This window comes from Pagrus major, chromosome 11 (assembly GCF_040436345.1).
Source record: "Pagrus major chromosome 11, Pma_NU_1.0".
Lineage (NCBI taxonomy): Eukaryota > Metazoa > Chordata > Actinopteri > Spariformes > Sparidae > Pagrus > Pagrus major.
In genome coordinates, this window is record NC_133225.1 from 33,367,226 (window position 1) to 33,390,205 (window position 22,980).

At 39.4% G+C, this 22,980-nt stretch overlaps 1 protein-coding gene across 1 annotated transcript; it reads left to right on the forward strand.

Moving 5' to 3' along the window:
- The first annotated feature begins 13,174 nt into the window (after positions 1–13,174).
- On the forward strand, positions 13,175–20,758 carry ddx10 (DEAD (Asp-Glu-Ala-Asp) box polypeptide 10). The gene is made up of 2 exons (XM_073477019.1): positions 13,175–14,608; positions 18,051–20,758. Exons 1-2 carry the CDS (start codon positions 13,259–13,261, stop codon positions 19,197–19,199), a joined length of 2,499 nt encoding a protein of 832 aa, XP_073333120.1. The 5' UTR covers positions 13,175–13,258; the 3' UTR covers positions 19,200–20,758.
- Positions 20,759–22,980: the final 2,222 nt, after the last annotated feature.

Below are 22,980 nucleotides of genomic sequence, written 5' to 3' on the forward strand. Positions count from 1 at the left end.
GTTTCAGGTCAAACTTTGATGGTTTACCACTTGAAACAAGCAACAAGTCAAGCATTTAAAAAAAAAAAAAAAAAAAGCCACAAGCTTGCTTTTTCGTGTCTAACCTTGACATAAAATATGCATTATGACAGTGCTTTTGTGAGGATAAGATAATATTCTCTTGTGGCTGGCTTTTCACAGCTTCATTTAGTCAATAACCTTATGAAAGGCATTTAATAGCTTAAAATCTTACATGCTGCATTTTAAAGTTTAATTAGAATCCTTTCAAAAACTTGACAAGGTTAGCTTTTAATAGAACCGGAAGATTTATCCCTTTCTCTGGTAATGCTGACATCTCACACATTCATAGAAGTCATAAAGAGTGAGGTGTCAGTTCATGGAACAGCAACAATAGTTGTTGTCAAAGAGCTGAATGTAGAAGAATAATACAATCCAGAAGCTTCTTTAGAATTACAAAGCAGTCTGTTGAAATGTGTTGCCTGGAGATGTGTATTGGTGTATCTGTGTTAAGGTGGATTAGATTGTTTCTGCAGACTGCAGGCGTTGTCCCACAGTCAGTGTGCCTACGTGTACTCAGACTTGGAATTCCCCAGAAAAAGTGGGGGCTGATATTTGCCTCCACTTTATTCTCCTTTTTCTTGTCTATTTGTATCTATAAATTTTTGCATCATAGTGTTGGAATTAGTAGAAGTGATTTTGCACCATCTTGAACAAGTGTCTTCTCTGGCCACATGCGTTTTTCTATTGGCTTTGTATGCAGTCAGGCTGCATCTAAAACTAAGTTTATGTCCATGTTATTCCCCTTTCCTTTCCCAGGCTTTGGGATTAAAGTTGACAGCAGTCAGTGTCTGCTAGGGGTTCAGATTTTGTACTGAGTGTGCTGATATGGACTGGGTTTTCAGGCAAGGTTTCAGGTTTGGTTAAAGTTGGCCTAAAGCTGATGTATACTGCATGCTGCTGCCGTGGTCGCTGTGCGGACCTAATGAATGCATGGCTCGAACTGATGATACCTCTTCCTCTCTATCCTTATCCCTACCCCCCAACCCCTTCTTCCTCTGTATTCTATGCTATATCAGAGGGCAGCGGATGGAAGGGCTGGCAATTTCTTTAAATTTAATAATAGCCCTGTTGTTAAACTTCTATTTTGCACGATATTTCAACACATTATGTGCCTTGCCTTTAGTTAAAGATCAGTACATTAATGGACAGTGATCACACTTTTCATGGTACTTCTGGAAGCTTTAAAAAAGCTGCATGTGTAATTGCTTGGCATTAACCAGTGTAGCTGGTACAATTTTAGGTTAAGCAGTGGCAGTGCATTACCTGCCAGTTGAGATACTAGCTAAGTGTAAGCCAAATGAAAGCTTTCATTAGCTTAAGCTAATTTGGACAGATGCTTATTCTCTACCATGATTCATCTATAGGCACAGCAAATTTAATTTTCATTAGCTGATTGAATTGTTTATATCCTGGTTTAGGGGTTATAATCTGCCCTCCAGATACAAACACCCACTATCGTATAACCATAAGTTAAGTTCTATACTTCATTTGATCGTTTAACAACTGAATCATCTCCATGACAGCTGAGCAAACTTAGATTGAAAGAAGTCCGGGGAAATCTATAAAAAAAAAGAAAGAAAAAAAAAAGAACTGTGGTTCCCAAAATGTTTGACTATTAATTTAAGTGACTTTTTATAATGACGTCATTTGCCATAAGCAGTGTTGATAGCACTCATAGAGATGGTTTAGTGGCTCTGGTGTTTAAAGGGAAGTGGTAAAAGCGTGTGTGGACTGGTTAATTGACATTGCAAGTGTTACTGTGTCAAACACGTCATTCACTGTTTTGTTTTGTTTTTCAGTTAGGTGTGTGTTTTCCAAAAATGTGGACACTAATGTGTTGTAAATAAACTATACACTATTTTAGTGTTTAGTTACAGTATGCCCACCTTGGATCTGAAAATGCCACTCTGTAAAAGCAAAACCATTGGTTCTAAAAGTAGCCTGGTGGCAAGTCCTGACTAAATGTTCACAAAACAAACAAATATCAGAGACACTACTAAGTCTACATTATGTTATATTATCAAATATTAAATACATGCAGACACACTTGATAGTATTTATTGCAGGGAAAAGTCATATACTACATTGTGAATATTTTGTCAGGCATCTAATGTGGCAGAGCCACTCACTCCCACCTGATGGAAACATGTTCAGATTTGGGCTTCGGGGCTAATGAACTCTACAATTGGCCATTATAACACCATCCATTTGCCTGTATTATGTTTTGACCATGTGACTGATCATATGACAAGAGACTACAAAAAGCCATGAATTAGTTTGTGTTTTATATGGATGCATTCACTTGACTATTTAACTTGGCTTTTAGGTTATATTTTCAGTTATTTCTTCAGTTGTTATTATGTTGCTTGTAAAAGTAAAGTTTTAAACAGCAGTGTGTACAAAAATATGAACATGGACTTGTGACTAGTCAGGCTTGTGCATTTTACTTTAGCTGTGGTGGCCACGATACAGAGCAAGGGACTCATGAAATGAGAAAAAAATTGGGTGGGCTGGTTTAGCCATGTGAGGGATGATGAATGGTGATGGGTGAAAATGTTAGTGGGAGAGAGACAATCCTGGAAGTCAAGTTAAGTGAGAGTGAACCAGAATTCACTCAAAGAATGCATACACTTGCTCAGGTTGCACATTCCTCTAAATGTGTTATTTTAATAACAGTCAGTGTTCAGAGAAAAATCTACAATTGGATCTGGACCAAGAACAAGATAGACATTGATGTTAGCTGACTGATGATGACTGACAGTGGCAGCAACACTAATATCTGAATCTTGTCCTGACACATAGGGGCTTTGTATAGGATTAATCATGAAAAATTAAACAATGAATTATGAACAGTATTTTTTTCTATTGGCTGTAGTATCACCCATATGAAAAATGCAGTTGAAATGAGCAGAATTGCTGTGGTTTATATGTCGGTAAATGAACATTTTGTTGCAATTGCTCAATATGTCCAATATTCAAGTTTCCGTCAAATAGTCCAAATCTGAAATAATTTGTGAGCGTATTAAATTGTATGCCTGTCTAAAAGCAAATCAATATCCAATCCTAACATCGTGTCACAATTTTGGTGAGAACAAATTGAAATTGGGGAGTGATGTTACTTTTTTTTCTGTTTTCAAGAACAGAATATTTGTTAAGACAGAAATGGACATACAATTAACTGTTTCTGGAATTGTCTCGCAGTTGAACATGGAAGTAGATGAAATCACTGTTCCAAATTTTAGATGCGATCCAAAATGGACCCAATGACAGACAGAGAGGAGATCAGCAACACTGGCAGCAACATGATGCTCCACCAATCACACAAAAGAGTAATACAGATACTAGTCACGGATACTAGTCTAAGTTGAATGTACAATTTCATGTTTGCACCCTTCGCTCTAATAATGTAACTGAATAACATCAAAGACTGTGTAACCAGCATCACAGGTATGAAGCTGGATTGTGCTACTAATATTGCTGCCACTTTGACAGAGAGGATTGACGGTATTTTTGTGATGTGTCAAAAAGATGAAGCAGCACCTCGATAGGGCTAATTATGGTTCACTTGTGATGCGTCTGTGATTAGCTCTTGATTGTCTATTACAAAATATACAACTTCTTCTACAACTACCTTCTAACACTTTCTGACGTACTCCTGGGTATGGCAAAACAGGCATTCTCCCATAGTAGACTGATGGACTATAATGTCAGGAAGTGTCGAGATAGAATCACGCATGCACAGTCTGGAACTTTCTTTCTCGAACACCGTCCCTTCAACCGTTGCTGCTTAAAGTCCCTAATGTACTGAAACAAGGCCTTTGCTAAATACCACCACCAAGCCAAAATGCAACAACAGTGTGCCCAGTCCTGTATATCAAACCGACTCAAACAAAGTATAACACCATGTAAGTCTAACTATGGTATCACTGTTGCCAATTAGAGTTGAAATTTCTTCTAACCCTTGTGAGAAGGAAGGCAAGTCCAATTGAGGAATCAATAATAATCGACGTCATTGTGTTCAAGATAATCTGGAATTCCCCACCTTGAGTGTTAATGAGAATCATGTGTTTGTCACAAACATTTACTTGTACACATGGATAGACTGCTAAATGGAATTGCAATTATTTGGTGCTTTTCAGGTCTAAAAACCACTCAAAGCGTTTCACAACACAGGTCACATTCACCTATTCATACATACATTCATACACTGATGATAAATGCTGTTGCATCTTTCTGTGGTTTGCATCTCTTGAGAACTGTTCATCCAATCTACTTCATATTTACAAAACTCACTCTGCAGTAGTGGTTGGGGGACAGAGAGCTCAAGTCACTCAGAAAAACATACAATACACACACACAAACAGCAGCAGACATTTGTAGATAGGCTCAGTTTACAGTATAATAGTTATGGAAACTGTTGTGCAACATTATGGCATCTTTCCTGCATTCTTCACAGCAGTTTAGTCCAGGCTGTACAAAGTAATGGGGCTTTTCCTTACACGTGTTGGTTCATCCTGACTCAGTTTGACTCAGTATGTCAGCCCAGCACAGCAGGTTACCACAGTAGGTTTATCATGTCCATTATAGCTAGCCACTTGATGGCCTTTAACTAATGACACTGTTATGTTGAGTAGTGCTTAAACGAGTCACTGTAAAAACCCTTCCTCTCTGCAGTGGTGAAGAATCGGCCCAAACAAAGCTCTGCTGATTTAGAGATAAACACATATTCTTAAATCCTTCACAGTTAAGGTCCCCAGTATTTAGTTATTTAAATCTTTTATTATAAAGCAGCAAAACTGGAAAACATTGGGTTTTCACCAGCAGCAACTTAACACGACTTCTGAAACAGCTGAGAGTGGACACGGGTTAGGAGCAAGGCCGAGGTATAGGTGCTGGTTATACCTAACAAGATGTCATCTTATTTCAGTTTTAAATGTGTTGATAACCCTCTGCAATCAGTTTGAAGTATGAAGTAGTTTGGATGAGCAGTTCTCAAGAAAACTGCAATGCCTAATACCAGAGGCCAAGCAATTGAACAGGCACGTTGTTAACAGGCCTTTCCATGCAACACTCTTCTCGTGAAAAAGAAAGCTGAATTGCAAGTGTTTTTCTCTGCTCTATTAAAATAAACCAGCAGGTCAACAGCATGGAAACTGGAAAAAAAAACAAAAAACACTAAAATGATTTTAAGAAGCAGTGCCTTTCATGTTACAGCTAGTTTAACTGATTTATTTTGTATACTGTACCTTGCAGTTAAATTTAAACACTACGTGATTGTGTGACACGTCGGCCTATTGATTGGTTTTGAGAACATCACTAGCTGTGGAAATGGGCTGGCCAGGTCCTGAGATGATAAGCCATAAAACTACCCAAAGAGTTAAAGAAAACCTAAAGGAACACTGACATACTATCTGCATTTGAGGGAAATGAATGTGTTATTGATTGCAGGTATGTGGTTGGATTATTTTCAGGGACTATAGCTTTGTCCTATTCTCACCTCCTTTCAAGGCTGCACTTGAAAAAGGCTGTCAGATTTCAAATGCTAATAAATAATGTGGTGATATCACTGTATATAAAGGCACTAAAATTGTGAGTAGTTACCAAAGACAGAGTTCAGAACAAATCAGCAACTTAATACTAAGTGATACATAGTTATCAAGTATTTCCTGAATGTGTTAAGGCATTAACAGGAGAATCAAGGTATCAAGGTTCATTCCTTGCCATTCTATAACACATTGATGCAGAATGAAATGTCATGCAACACACACACAGAGCCTGTAATGTATACAAATATTTAAGTAAAAAACATATAGTTATTGATATATTTAGACACATATACACCAAGAAAGTATCTTCATCTTATCTTGTTCCAGTGTATTCTGTCTTAATGCTAATTTCATTCTGCTTTATCTTAAGCTTGCAGAATTTATGGGTCTTTTTCACGGAAGACATTTTAACATTTATGTGACAGTTGGGAAAGCAGAGGTGTAACTAATAAAATAAATGATGTCTGAGTTCCATATAGCTGCTTCAGCTTCAGGGTCCTGTATTGTGCATGCTGGCTCACTTTCACACTGTCATGGCTTACTTGGATGGACACCTGAAGAATTGAGCCATTGTTAGTGTTATTAGAAACCCCTGTAATGTTCCTACTATGACAGGCCCAAATGTTTACGATGATCAAGGCTAAATGGGACACAACATATAACTGATCATTGCATTATTATTACATTTACATTATTTACAGTAGTAATTGTAGTTATATATTATTAGATATTATAGACCCCATTATAAATTTACTATGTTGAAGAGCTTTTGGGCAAGGACTACATCTTCACACACTTTTTGTCAGTTTTATTCTTTGAAGATGCATACAGTCCACATGGTCAGGATACTTATTACCAATGTTAGTAAACACATCTTTTAATGTTCATAGTGTCTTTGTGGTATGTACATATACTATAAATGTTGGCAGTGGAACCATTAGACCAGAAAGATGACTAGGGTACTCTGAGTTTGTGCTAAACTTGGAATGCTACTTTAAGGAAAATGACCAGTGTTAAGAATTAGCAGTGTCATTGTATTCAGCTCACATTTACTTTAATATTTCATTCCACACATCACATTACTAGGAAACATCAAAATTGACTAACATGTACATTATAAAGATGCAGTGTTAAGTTATTGCTATGGACAGTTTAGGCTTTGATTCAGCATTGTTTCAGCATTTGACTACTACATGAACAATTTGTATCTACAATTATTGGTTCATTAACATGCCTGGCATTTTAATGAACTTAATAGCTTATCCTCAATATTTGGGAACTACTTAGAATGTTGTGTACCTGGCTGGTTTAGTGTGACTACCACACTGTTATGCTGCCTGAATTGGGAGCCAGTGTGTCCCATGCAGTTGACAGTATCCCCAATGTTAATGAAGTAACCCATGAATCCACATCATCCGCGACTTGGCTGTAGCTGCTGGACTGACATAACTGTAGTTTTGCCCTGATGGCAAGTTGAAAAAATCGAAAATCCTGCTTACTTTTGTGGAAAAATAGCCACTGTATGAATGTTGTCAGTTTCTGGATAGGTACATTGTCAAAGATATTTTGAAATTTGTTGACCACATATTGACTAAGACATGTCATTAATTATTGGGATACATTTATTAGGTGTGAAGTTGCCGCTAGATTTTTCTATACTTTGTGGTACAAACCAAGTGTTGTTTTGACCACTGTCAGCACTGTTAGCAGAGAATAACCATATTTTTGGATGACTCCAGTTGAGATGCATCATGGCAGAATAATAACTGCTTTCTGAAGCTTTTGATTGTAATTGGCTGGTTATGGTTAGTTTTGTAAGCAGTTTTCAATTTAACTGAATAGTGGCACTGCAGGTGGTCATTCCCGTTTTATAGCATAGCAGCTAAAGTTGATCAATCTTTACCTGACGGCTGTGAGAGGAGCAAAGAGACTGTTGAATATCTAACAGTTAAGTTTTGGGGGATGTTTTCCTAGAGGGCTCTTTTCTATAAACTTATTATCATTCAACACCCTACTGCTGCGGTTGCCTGAAACCTTTGTAATTCTAGTATGTGTTTGTTTTTGTGTTTTCTTACATGAATTGCAAGTTTGTTTTTTTAATTGCCCTCCAAAACCTTTTCTGTAATTCAGACTCACAGCAGTTGGAACACCTTTCATAATTACTGAAAATCAGATTTTGTAGAGCTACAAGTTTTCCTGTGACAGTGATGCAATGTTGATTCCTTTCTGTATCTGCAGTAACATCGCTTCTGCACACTGTTACTCCATGTGCCGAAGACGGTTTGTAATGAACAAAATAGTTATTTTTCACAGAATATGTTATTGCAGTCTCATATTTCAAGTTTTCTTCCTATAATTTTCCAGTTGTTACAGTATATGACTGCTTTGCTAGCTTCCAGATATATCCCTTACATCAGAGAGAGCATAGGCATGATCAGCTTTCATCAGTTATTGCATGACTACAATTCTCACAGACCGCAGTCATGTTTGCACCAAGTGCACACTGGGACATTATATAGATAATTTAGCTATACTATAACACAAAATCTTCGATAATCAATTATACATATGATAAATGATGAGGTCCTCCAATACCTCAAAACAGTCGACATGGTGGGGGTGCACCACAGAGTGCATTATGGTCACTTCCAAAAGAACACATTAAAAGAACATCAGTACGATGGCTATAACTCATAGTCGAACAAGAAACTTTCTTGTCTAACTTAACTAAATAACTTGTCCTAATATACAACTTTAATTGACACCTGCCAGTAAGATATGTGCACAACTTGATATCCCAATATGAGATAATAATAGATGAGGTAGAGGCAAGTTATGCTTCTTATCTATTATGTTCCAGCTTGGGAGAGCTCAGTGCTGACATTAACTCTGGCCTGAGATGTTCACTGTGGAAAGGGCTGCTGCTCTGGACTGGATGTAGTTTATAGCTTTAACAAGCACTTTAAGTACTTTTTCCTGTGTAAATGTCAATAATCAACCTTCTCTTGCATGATGTAAACTGTACCTCTAAGACTACATTTAGACAGGGACAGGAAATTATGTCAACACTGTTGCGTACTTGTCTTCTCATGGTTACATGGACTGACAGTTGCCCGTTTAAGGTTGGAGTGCTGTTCCCGTTTGAATGAATCTGTCTGAATCTGTCTCTCTGCCCTAATGTTATTCATCTGCTGTGGGGGATATTAACATCCTTAATAATGTGTCATTCTAAACATATTTAGCCATTGCTATCAGGAAATGCTAATGAATTCATTACTGGAAATGACTATGTTTCCCTATGCAAAAATATACCATTAATAAATAAACTATACCAAAACCAGCCAAAAAATCTGCTTCTTCCTTTGATCCATGTCAAGTGTAAATTTGCAATAGCTATCAGACAACAGCCCTGTATTCATACTAAAACAACACAGAGGGCTTCTCTGGTGTGGGTATATCTTGCTTCAGACAAGGTAAGTGCTGAAATATGATGACAATCCAGCATATTTTTCAATCCTCTGCATTAACACCCCAGCTGGCCTGGACTGATGTGGGGTGATTTTTTTTCTTCAATGTAGAACTAAAGTCAGTCTGAAGGAAGCCTTAAGTTGAATATTTCCAACTTGAATGAATATGCAAATGATGCAAATTTTGCGTATTCATGTCATTCACGTCATCCAACTCTTTAAATGACTTTGTTTATAGTTGTACCGCATCATATTCATTCAACTTTCAATGTTCCTCTTTAGGAAAGTTGCTTGTATCTCCTTCTGGAAGTCAAATACTTCAAAGCAGAAAACCTCTGCATCATACACCAGTTTACATACAATTTGTCTTTTTCCATTGTGTACATCTCATTTATTGGAAAAAGTTTGTTGCTTACAAGGTAACAAGGTACATTTATTGGGTGTTGTTTAGTATCTTTGGGCTCTGTGCAGATATCTCACTTCACTGACGTCACTGCTGATGGTACCAGTGATGTTGTGGGTGCAGGACCTTTCAAGAAAAGCTGGAAATTGAGTGGAAAGGTCAACCAACCTGCCACTAGCAGCCCTGTCCCAGTCAGGGAAAAGATTTTCTTTCCTTTCCTTGTACATGTACTTTTCATTCCAACAAATGAAAGGTATACCAGGCTTACAGCGACATAGCAATTTGTATCACTGGGATTGTCTATTTGTGACCAACCGCTATGTTTTTTTTATGCCATGCTGGGTTTTTACAAAACCTGAATTGCCTTACCAAGGCTGCAATGAGACACCAGAGCACAGGACACTTGCAAGCAACAGTGCTATTGAAAATGTTTGAAGACGCCTGAGTGAAATAACAATTGAACAAAATATAAGTCAGCAAAAATAGGTAAATACTGAAAAGACTGAGTGATTGTATCATATTTCTGGGTAAACAAGAGCTCTCATTTAGGAGACATGATGGAAGCAAGGAGTCCGCATATTGGGGTAATTATGTGGAGCTTCTTTCCTTTCTGGCCATGACACCGACTTGCATTACCAGCTTTCCACTAACAGCATGGCTGTAGCCTGCTGTGAGGTCACCAAGGTCTGGACCTCAGTAACTGTTTCCTAAATATTAAAATACAAGATTGGTGCTATATAACTGTATAATCAGGGGTTGAAATGTCTGGCCAGTCCTTTAAGGGTCTGTGTGGCAGCTCTACTTTTATCAATCTATTATTTTATAAATTCATGCACAATACGTTAAGAGCTGGTCAGCTGGTCCAGGTCTGCTGGTTATTCTACCACAGGCACTCCTCCACATGACTGTTCAAAGCAGCATAATGGCAGAAGCTGCAGCAGGAGGATGGTTTTCAAATCGCACTGACCCCTGATATTAACAGATGAGCTACCAGTGCTCAGTGCAGCAGGCTACAGCTGTGAAGTCATCAGAGCACCGAGCTGACAGAGAGCAGTACGTGTGTGTGTTGTGTTAAAGCGTGTGCGTTTAATGTATACACACCGTACATGCTTCAAAAAGACTATTACTCCTGATTTCTGCTGTAATGTAGCCAAATGTGCATTGAACTAGTCACACTCAGTGGTGCAGTGATGAAGACGGAAGCAGAGACCAAATTATTCACACGAAACACAGACAAACTACTGATGTAATGTTTAGGCCACAGAGGGTCTTCAGGTTACAGTGAAGACATGAAGTCAGGTGAGTCGTCTGATATGAGACATCTTCAGAAAGATAACAGACCGATGTGGACACATCTCTAATCTTACTGTCTTCATGTGATTGGACAGACCAGATGTGGGCTCATCTGTACTGGATTCATCAAAGTTTAAGGACACGGTAACATTTTGACATTTTAACAGACACCATCTATTATTACACACAATTTGCTCATTTATTTTCCGGATCATAATAAAACTATAGGAGACAACAAGCAAACAATATCATTTTAAATTAATAGAGTTTAATAATGATGTAATATACAGAGTGGGAATATTGTCCTGATGTATTTGTGGCATTGGATCCAATCAGGAGATGATCATCTGTCATTTCATCACAAATAAATACAGACGTGTGTTCACCTCTTTACCCATAGAAGACCATCTGTGGTTGTAATAATCAGATCCATCAGATTCACATCAAATAAAAGACTTTATGAAATTACTCACCACTCAAGTCATTTTAAGTACTTTTGTACTCTACTTGAAGTAGCTATTTTGATCACTACCTTTATTTCTACTTGAGCAGGCCTGCTTATTACAAATGTTCAGCTCAGCTGGTGTTCAGCTCCCACTTGAGGTCCTGGGTGATGATGATCTGGAGCGGGCACTTGTGGGGAGGCCTCTGCTGGGGTGGGAGGGAAGGGGCTGGGGGTCTGGGTGAGTTGGGTTGGATCCCGGGGGATGGTGACAGTCCTGTCCCATTGTTTTTCAAAGTGGCAGTAGAACTCGTTCAGGTCATTGGCCATTTGTAAGTCGTTTGTAGAGTGGGGGGCTTTTGGTTTGTAGTTGGTGATCTGTCTGAGACCCTTCCAGACAGAGGCCGAGTTGTTATCTGAGAGCTGCTGTTGTAGCTTCTCAGAGTACAGCCGTTTAGCATCTTTCACCTCCTTGCTAAACCTGTATTTGGCCTCTTTAAACCTGTATTTGGCCCCACTCCTAAACGCTTTCTCCTTGACCAAGCCTTCTGAGTTTAGCAGTGAACCAGGGCTTGTCATTGTTGTAACTCACCCTGGTTCGTGTTGGTACACACAGTTCCTTACTGAAGCAGGTGTATGACGTCACAGAATCAGCGTACTCATCCAGACTGTTGTTAGGAGGCCAGAAAATAGTCCAATCTGTACAGTCAAGAAACTCTTGAAGCCTCTCCACTGCTTCACTGGACCATATCTTGCATATCCTCACAACAGGTGTAGAGAGTTTTAGTTTGTGCCTGTATGCGGGAATCAGGTGGACTGTGACGTGGTCCGAGTGGCCCAGTGCTGAGGGGGGGGGGGGCACCGTTGACTGTAGTGTAGCAGTGATCTAGAGTGTTGTCCTGTCTGGTCGGGCATTTAATCTGTTGACGGTATTTGGGGAGATCATGGCAGAGATTCCCTTTGTTAAAGTCGCCGAGGACAACAACGAAAGCGTCCGGGTAATTTCGCTCTACAGTCTCTACAGTCTACATAGTCTCTACAGTCAGTGTATTTGGTCGGCGAGCAAGCGCTGCGCCTCCTGCGCCTCCGGTGGAACGTAAACACCGACCAGTATGAATGAGGAAAATTCTCGTGGAGAATAAAAAGGTTTACAGTTTATGAAAAAGATTCCAGAATAGGACAACAGTGTTGCAAGATCACTGTCATTTGCGGCGCCATCCTGTATATGTAGATATATATATATATATATATATATATATATATATATATATATATATATATATATATATAAATATATATATATATATATATATATATATATTTATATATATATATATATATATTTATATATATATATATATATATATATATATAACTCCAGAAGTTTAGCTGGGACATCACGATTATTCCATGTACACTGCACCCATTTCTCCTGTTTTTCATGTCCTTGAGTGAATGCACTCCCTTTTCCAACTTTGCAGTCCAAAACTAAACATGTCTCTGACATTTTTTAAAAGTTGGGAAACTCGGAATACAATATACATGTAATAAGCTACATCTGCACACCTGACTTCTCCCTAACACAGCTCGTTTCCCAGCAACGTTATGTTAAGGTGGAATGCCCCATCGCGCAAATTCACGGGATTAGTTTCTTAGGTTTGAGGTATGAAACCCTGGCTGTCTGAATCTGTACCATTTCCTTTGTATGCTGCAGTTCTAAAGCAGAAATGTTCAGCCATGGCACTGACCGGTTCTTTTGCTCATGATGTCATGTGTAATATAAAAAAACATTTGTAGAAGTTAACAATGCTCAAAAAAATAATTTCATTGGAGACGTTCTTAAATGTTATTTGTGTTTCTGTATGTAATTCCCACAGTTTTTAATAAAGTATTCTGTAAAAAAAAAAAAAAAAAGATCGGTGTCGCGTGATGAAAACGTCATACTAACGCGACACCGCGACGACGAGCTGTCTTCTCCACGCTGTTGATTAAAACGGTAGAGCTTCCGTGTTTTAACTCTATATTCTTTCTCTGTTTGTTGTAAATCATGGAGAAAAAAAGTCCAAACTCCTTCGGGAAGTCACTTAAACCCGCGAGGATGAAAGACGACACCGACCCTGTCAAAAACTTCGAGAAATGGAAGAAAAAATACAACAAGACGAAAGAGCGAGTGAAACGAGAGAGAGCACAGAGGAATAAACCCGAGTGGCAGGTCGAGCGGGAGTACATCGAAAGGCTTGTTAGCAGGTACGCCGACATAAATATTAAGGAGGCTGTCAAGTTTTCAGACTTCCCCATTTCAAAGAAAACCTTGTTAGGTTTGCAGGAGGCTCAGTACAGACAGCCCACGGAGATTCAGCGGCAGACTATCGGCTTCGCTTTGCGAGGTAAAGATGTCCTCGGCGCGGCAAAGACTGGCTCTGGGAAGACTTTAGCTTTCCTCATACCGGTGCTGGAGTGTCTGTACCGCCAGCAGTGGACCTCCATGGACGGCCTCGGTGCCCTCATTATATCCCCCACCAGAGAGCTCGCCTACCAGACCTTCGAAGTCCTCCGCAAGGTGGGCAAGAACCACGAGTTCTCAGCGGGGCTCATCATCGGCGGCAAAGACCTTAAGAGCGAATCGGAGAGGATCCACCATACCAATATTGTCATCTGCACCCCGGGCCGGTTGCTCCAGCACATGGACGAGACAGCCACCTTCCACGCCTCCACCCTACACATGCTAGTCCTGGATGAGGCGGACCGCATCCTGGACATGGGCTTCGCGGACACACTAAACGCCATCGTGGATAATCTTCCTAAATCCCGACAGACGCTGCTGTTCTCCGCCACGCAGACCAAGTCGGTTAAAGACCTGGCCCGGCTCAGCCTCAAAGACCCAGAGTACGTGTGGGTTCACGAGAAGGCCAAGTTCAGCACGCCTGCCACGCTGGAGCAGAGCTACGTAGTGTGTGAGCTCCACCATAAGGTCAACATGCTCTACTCGTTCATCAGGAACCACCTAAAGAAGAAGATCATCGTCTTCTTTGCCTGCTGCAAGGAGGTGCAGTACCTGTTCAGGGTCCTCTGTCGCCTCAGACCCGGCATGCCCATCCTGGCTCTGCATGGCAAGCAGCAGCAGATGAAGAGAGTGGAGGTCTACAATGACTTCCTCAGAAAGCAGAACGCTGTGCTCCTCGCCACTGACATAGCTGCCAGAGGCCTGGACTTCCCTGCAGTCAACTGGGTGCTGCAGTTTGACTGTCCAGAAGATGCAGACACTTACATCCACAGGGTGGGCCGGACCGCCAGGTACAAGGAGGGGGGGGAGGCTCTGCTGCTGCTGCTCCCCTCAGAAGAGAAGGGCATGGTCAGCCAGCTGCAGGAAAAGAAGGTTCCCATCAATAAGATCCAGGTTAGAGCTCACACATCCACAGCACCACAGTATACACAGTGAGCAGAAAAATAGACGGTGTACAGTGTGATGAAATCCACAATAGAACAGTACTGTACAGCTCAACTCTAGGCTGCATTTAGTGTTATTGTTGTATTGGATTGTAACATACATTTCATGTTTAACTCTGTTTAAAACCAAACACACAGGACAATAATCAAGACAACAGACATCAAATCTGGTGCTGCAGCTAACGATTATTTCTATTGTTGATTAATCTGTCAATTGTTTTTTTTTTGTTTGTTTCAATTTTGAAAAATTTTCAATTGAGAGTAAACCAGAAAATGTTTACATTTAAGAAGCTGGAATCAGAGAATTTTGAGTTTTTTTCCCTTAAAACAATTATTCAAACCACTTAATCAGTTATCAAAATAATATGCAATTAACTGGCCTCTGCGTATGCAACACAGTCCCTGCCCCGGGCATTGACCTGGAAGTTGTCCATGGCATAATTAAGCATGAGGGATATCGTGCATCTCATTTGTACTAAAAGTAAAGCGTAGAGTACATACGAAATGCACAGCACCGAAAAGTGATCCATGTTTTCACCGTTCGCTGTGCAACCCGTTTGCTGCTTCTTAACTTGATTGGTATGTGACGTAATAGGTCAACTGGATGAAGGTCCAGTAGCAACTAGCTGTAACGATGCATATCGCCACCTACCGTGGTTGAGTGGGACATACTTCTGTCAACTATGAGAATAAATAAAATGGAAACATAAAGATATATTCTCCATTGGGAATTTTGTGTTTGACTAGCTACAATAACCTCATATTCAAGAAAGTTAAAATAATCCTTCTTGGCAAAATCTAGAGTTAAAATAATCCAGAAAGTGGGTTTTTCACTTCTCAAGTTATATTTAGCAAGATCTGTGGCACATTTTTTTATGCAGGACTGAATAACTTTTCTAGATGTTATACTTTTACACAACACAGAACAAAAATTTAGTTGCAAGAAAGTGAAAACTATTACCAAGCAATTGCAGAGGAATACAAAAAAACACTAAAATGTTGAAGTTTAGCTCTGCAGGCCAAACTTTAAAAAATCAGTACATAAAAATTATTTTGAGTACATTTATCAGATCAGAAATACTTTATTATCCCTAGGGGAAATTGTTTAATTTATTTATAGGACTTTACAAGGTCCCGTGAATTTAATAGAAGTTTTAACATGATTTATTTTTTTATTTTAATTGAGAAAATCCATGATATGAACTGGGAAAAGTTCAGGATTTTGGGTGATTTGGCATGGAATGACCCATATGTATGTACAGTCATGGTCAAAAGTTTACATATACTTGCACAGAACATGTACAGGTGCACCTGAAATAATCAGAATATCATGGAAAATTTTTCCTTAACTTAATTCAAAAAGTGAAACATTAATATATATTCTAGATTCATTACACATGGAGTGAAATATTTAAAGCCTTTTTTAATTTTAATTATTTGTATAATATATATATCACTCATGACACCATGTAGACCATCTTTTGAAATAAGAATTCAGAAATTAAATGAGAAGAAGAACAAGATTATTTATTTTTACCCACCCCTATTCAGAACAAACAGATTCAGAGACAATGCCATATCTACTGCCCTTCACTCAGTCTTCACACACGTAGAGAATAAGAACAGCTACATCCGGATGCTGTTTGTTGACTTCAGCTCAGCATTCAACACAATCTCACCATGAAGCTGATTGAAACACTAAACACTCTAAGCTTCAGTACAACACTTTGCAACTGGATATTAGACTTGCTTACAAGTGGACCCCAGAGAGTTCTGATTGGCAGTCACACCTCTTCTACGTTAGTGCTGAACACTGGAGCCTCCCAGGGCTGTGTGTACGGACATTTCTTCTTACTCATTTGCTGGCATATACACCAATGCTGATGTATCTGTGATAAGCAAGAATCAGCCAGTATATCAGCCTGGCCCATTTATCTGTCTAGATCAAGTAGAAAACCTGATGCTCCAGTATTATCAGGATCCTCTTCAAACTGGCAGCTTGATCAAATTATGTATTGTGATAAATATTATGATCAATTTGGAAATTATCATCATCATAATTTTTGCCATTATAGCTCAGCCCTTAAAAAAAAACAGTGTTATCACTTTGACGTATTTCTGAGTGGAGAAATTTAAGACCTTACCCTGTCATTCTGATATTAATTAGCAAGTGTCTCACCCTGCCGTGAAAAATCTGGCTCTTGTCACCAGCGAAGGGAGCAGGCAGATCAACTCTCAAATCTCTGCACGCACCCATTATACATGCCAGATTTAAGTGTCTTTCTCGCTGCACCACATGTCTGTGACTTAGTTTTGTTCAGCCTCTGAACCCTAGCTGGCTAGCTACACAAGAAAGAAATGCATAGTGACCCACAGAAACGAGACGTCAATAACAATGGCATAATATTGCAATAACAGTCATTAACTGTTGCAGAAATAAAAATAGTTTTGAATTCAGAAATCAATGTATGGTAGAGAAGATATCAGGATGTGAGAGGAGGGAAGATTCCAGTCACATGAGGGCCAATTCTCTTTGCCTCTTTGGTGGTTACAGGAAGGTAGATAGGATGACATTTACTGTCCAATAAAACATCAAAGGGTCACTGTCCTGGGAAAGGCATGATCAACACAAACATCAGGGGGTTATTGTTTGGGGAAGGAGTGAGCAACAACTGTCAAAGTATGTAACCACTGTATATAAGTCAGAGACATTTGAAAGACAACAGAGAACACTGTGGGTCTACTCTCCATGCTGCATGTATTAAAGAGATCTGATTCATCACACTGAGTCTAAAATTCTTCGGAGAATTAGCAACCCTCACCTGAACAAGGAGAATTTCCCTTACACTGTCCCTGTTATATGGTGGTTGATCTCTTCCTCGGCTCGGAGAGTAGGGAGCTCCCGGACATCATTGCCTTTCCAATTCGCAAACAATTTTGTTCTTCTTCTCTGAGTTGGATGCTAATTGCTGCTAGTTGCTTTTTAAATTCCCCCTGTTTTGGGTCGCACACATAATGGGTCATCAAAATTTCACACCCTTGCCCCTGCATGCCAGCTCACTCTTTTTACACAAACATGGATACAGCAAGGAGAAATAACGGTGCAACATTCCTGCCTTGAACAGGTTTCTGGGTCTATTGACAGATGAATAGAGTTTGGTACGAGAGAGGGAAAAAAAGATGTCTTCAAAGTACCCTGTGGAGTTTTGTGTGGGGGGGAAAAAAAAGAGCGCGGAATACTCACAAATACCGCTTCATCAAATTATTGTTTCATAGTGGTAGTTTCTGTGGGTATCTTTTAGCTGCAACACAAACATACAGATTTGAGTGTTTGTCACAACAACAGAAGAGCTGTAGAAAACATGTGTAATCATTTAATTGTCTAATTCCAGGTGAATGCAGAAAAACTGCAGAATGTCCTGCAGAAGCTGGAGGCCTTCCTTGCTCAGGAGAAGGAGCAGAAGGAGCGAGCTCAGAGGTGTTTTGTTTCCTACCTGCGCTCAGTTTACCTGATGAAGAACAAAGAGGTGTTCGATGTCTTTAAACTCCAGATTGAGGAGTATGCGCATTCTCTGGGCCTCGCTGTGGCTCCGAGGGTGCGCTTCTTAAATAAAGCTCAGGCATTGAGAGCTGAGAAAGGACAGAGTGAGGAGCAGTCTGAAGAAGAGGAGGAGCTTAGGAGCTTTAAGGCCCAACTGAGAGGAAACGATCCACATGGGGAAAGTCAGAGCCCCGAGTCAGAAGATTCAGCAAATGAGGAGGAAAGCGATAATGAAAAAGAGGTGGATGATTCCAAGACACCACTTCTTGGTGCAGAGGACGAGGATGATCTAAGAGACTTGGACCTGCTGACAGTCAAAAGAAGGGATGTCTTCAGTCTGACAGGAGAGCAGGAGAGTCTAGAGGAACCTGCCACATCCTTCAAAAAGAAAATGGGAAAGGATACAAAGTTCAAAGAAGCCAAAAAGGCCCTCAAAAGAAACTTTCAAGTCAACACCAAAGTGTCTTTCAGTGAACAGGGAGTGGCTGTGCAACTGTGGCCGCCAGTCCAATGTGCAGTGACAGGTGAGGGGGAAGAAGAGGAGGAAGTTTCTGGTATCAACGTGGAGAAGGCCAGGGAGAGGCTGAAACGTGAGGACCAGGAGTTTGACAAGCCGGAGTACAGCCGTAAAGTGAAAGCCAAACACAGAGAGGAGAGGCTGAAGGCGAAGGCAGCCAGGAGGGAGGCAAGCAAGAAGCACGGACATAAATCTGAAGAGGAGGATGAGGTGGTGGCCTACCTGGCAAATCACAGCGAAGACGAGTTTGACCCCAGCAACCTGCCCGATCCTGACAAACTGCACTCCGAGGAGGATGAGGATCAGATGAGGTCCGCTAAAAGGCAACACAGCAGTGAAAGCAGTGATGAACAAGAGGAGCACACAGCAGAGAAGAGGAAGAAAGTGAGGCATCTGGATGATGAGCACACAGCCCTGGACACTGGTCTCTCTCTGGCTGAGGACGAGCAGTTAGTCTTACATTTGCTAGGAGGACGGAGGTAAAGAAAACAGAGGAGTTGAAGGATTCATGGAGGGTTTACAGACATGATGAAGTTATCAGTTAAAGTTTTAACCGCAAAGTTCAGTGAGAAGAACATGAGAAGACACCAAGTTCAAGACTACATGCTAATTCTACCTAGTTTTTGAGTCTGGAATGTGTTCACATCGGAAAAGTGACTAATTTAAAGGGGTACTCATGGTGTACAGTAAAATGCAGGTGAATGTTTTCTTCTGTTTAAATCTGAGATCTACTGCCAAGAGCCTCCTGTTTCCTCTCTCGTATAATTCTCTCTCAAAGTTCTTTTGTATTGGCTTCTAACATTCTTCATCATCAGAGTGACTGGAGGTCTTGTAATTTATGACATGTCACATGATCTAACTTGTCTTTCTTTTGATATCTAAAGCCCTATTCGCATGGGACTGCGGATCTTTAGTAATTTGTAATAATTGCAGGGGATGTTTGTAATCTTCCCATGCAAATCTGCCATGCCCATAATTTGTAAAAAAAAAATTTAAAAAAATCCTCTGCATATTTTGTTTGATAATTCACCAAACATAGAGGAAATTTGATCATATTGGCCCCATGTGAATCGGCATGTGGAGTTGTATTTCTGTTTTCTGTTGTCAGACAACTAGACAAGAAATTTGATTGCGCCTCATCTGTGCTGTGGCAGTATTGATGTTTAGGTGATGACAGAAGCTTTAGAGCATATGAAGTACAGCCACAACGCATCATAAATGAGCTGCATGTTTATTTAACAGGGGGGAAAGTGGGCATATCAACTCTAAACTATATTAATAATGTGCCTGCCGAGGAACAAATGCTAATTTCTGGGAGCTGATGTTATACGGAGCCTTCATCATATCCAGGAGATGATGTCAGTAAATTAGAGTAAAATACAGCCTTATCCCACTCGAGAGGGATCTGCCCTCCCAGAGCTCTCTCCACCAACTCTGTCATTGTTGTGTCATGATTTAGCATGCAAACTGAACAAGCATACATTCTCTCCTTGTTGCACTCAGTTGTAACCATATTTGACTGAAGTGGCTATGTGAAGAATGAAAAAACATCCGAGAGAGACGTTTCTAATACATTAACTCTAAACTCTAAAACTCTAAACCTGACCAACCACTTCTTAAAGTGTGTCTGATTGTCACATTGTTTTGGGAAGTTACAAAAATTGTCCCCCCCTCAGCTCTGCTCTCAGAAACAGCACTGATCCTACCTGCAATATTGACACATTTTGGGTATCAGCTTCAGTAACACGTGAAGGAGGAGCAGAGGAAGAAACAGCTTTTACTCTCTGAATTGCAAAATGAAATAGCAGCGGTTTTGTCTTTTCTGCCAAATATAACTGGGGAAATATCTACACGACAGACTCAATTCACCATTCAGACCATTCACCAAATAATAACATTGTGTTATTGTACAGATATAAAATATACATGGTTTATTGAAGAAGATTGTCAGATGAGTAAAATATATTACTGGTGCCAGGACAGTTGGTAAACATGTATGTAAACATTTTTATCAGTTCATGTAATAAAATGTCTGCCACTTCTTTCTATGTGGTCTGTGTTGTCCCAAAATAAAAAGGGAAGTCAACATCTCTGGGCCCTGTTGGCTCACAGCAAGTTGGTCAGCGGTTCAATTCCTGGCTGGTGCCGGGCCTTTCTGAGTAGAGTTTGTATGTTTTTGAGGCCTAGAGCTGGACCAGGCCCCCAAATAATAATGGCCATTACATTTCATCATTAACAGAATGACCATAATTGATTCTTAGTATTATGAAATCTGAGAATGTAGGAAGAAAAGCACATCTGTTCTTTGTACAGCCATTTCTTTCATGAGAATGTATTTAGCAAAAACTTCCTCACAAAGACATATCACACCCTCTCACAGACTCTATATCTTGCTTTGTCAGTGCTTGTAGAGATTCTTTGTTGAAAATATTGCAACAAACTCCAAGATTAACTTAAAATAAATATTTTCAATTGTTTACCCATTCTAATCCCCAGGTTTTAGTTTATCCAACTCTGGTTCACTAAGAAAATGTATAAGTAACTATGATAATCATAGGTCAAATGCCTGGACGTGTTTTAAGACTGAAAACCACAAATTCTGTAAAGGGGTCTGGTTCTTGGTCCTCGGACTAGCAGGATGGCTTGTGATGAAAACATTTTTATTATTATAAAAATGTCTGATGAAAAAATATGGTCCAAAATATCCACTTCAAAAATAATCAAGACAAAAGAACTCAGTTTTTTATAGTGTATGACTCCCATGAGAATCCAGCAGGACCATTTCTGCCTAGTTATTGTCCTTACAGAGCCACATCAGTCAGATGTAAAGTTACAACCTGTATGACATGCCTGTCTCCAACAGGTGGCAGTAGAGTGACTCTAAACAGCCTGTTGGCCCTGTAGTGACCATGCTCAAATTACCACCATCAACAGCAGAAATTATTATATACGAATTTCAGTAATGGTCCAAAGCAGCACGAGTCTTGTTAAAATGTAATTTTTCTTGATATTATTATACTCATTTATTTATTTCAAGTTAAATTTCAAAGCATTTCTCCGGATGCAGTGTTCTATATTACACAAAAACATTATGCTTATGCTACTGCATACACACACAAATTATACTAAAATTATGATTTACTTAATTTTTCCTAAACTATTTCTGAAGGGAAAAGGAGGAAGAATTCAAAAAAGAAAAAGTTAAAAGAATATTTCTTAATATTTTATATTGTTGAAAGAATCAGCTGAGGTCAGCTCTAACAATATTTTCACTTTCCACACATTCAAACCTGCACACTCACCCACACAAAACACACAAATTTACAAAATACAGTAAACAGCACATTTTATACAGTTCAATGTTTGTACCTCTATCGCAATTCAATTCAAAATACTTTATTTGTCTCTGTGGGACAATTTAAGGGGCCAGTAGTTACTGTTTAAACTGTTTTACCTGTGTCTCTTTTGTAATGAAATCCCTGTCAGTATGCATGTGGAATATCAAGGGTCTAAACTGTTCAACCTTTGGGCTGAACAAGGCTTGCCCCAGGCTTGTAACCTAGCCCCAGAACTCCTGAGACCCAGAAGAAAAAAGTTTTTTATATTTATACTTTAATTGTGGTTGAAAGAAACATGTGAGAGCAGTTTCTTAAAAAAAATGTTATTTATCAAAGGGGCACTATGTAGTTTTGAAGAAAAAAATCAAACTCAATTTACAATATTAATAAGGTAATAATTTAATAAATAATGTTCTTTTCTATAATTTAATAAACAAGCTGTTGTCAGAGGAAACATTAGGTCCCAGAACACTGTTTGAAGCTAGAAAGGTGGCAGGGTCCGCCACATATAAACAAAGTAAAACCGTAGAAATTGTGTTGTCATTTAAGGTCAGTTTGTTTATTCAGCCATGAAAACAAAGAGAGTTTGTTTATTAAGTTTGTTTAGGCAGTAAAATGAAGATCTTTCTCTCCCCACAGATTAAAATTTCTTCCCCAAATCTACATAGTGCACCTCCAAGGTTTTATCATCTGTCCCTTGTCAGGTCTTGTTTGATCACAAAATGAAATGATGTAACAGAATTATATTGTATTCATTTTCTATGTGGATTTCTACTAAAATGTGTTTACGTTTCATTAACATTAAATAAAGTTAGGTGAAGAGGACTAAAACATAATTTTAAGAAATAGCATCTCATAAAGGGAGCCATTTGATTAAACTGCTTCATCAACTCTTGACAGTCACCTAAAGCTGGGTTGTGAGGTCA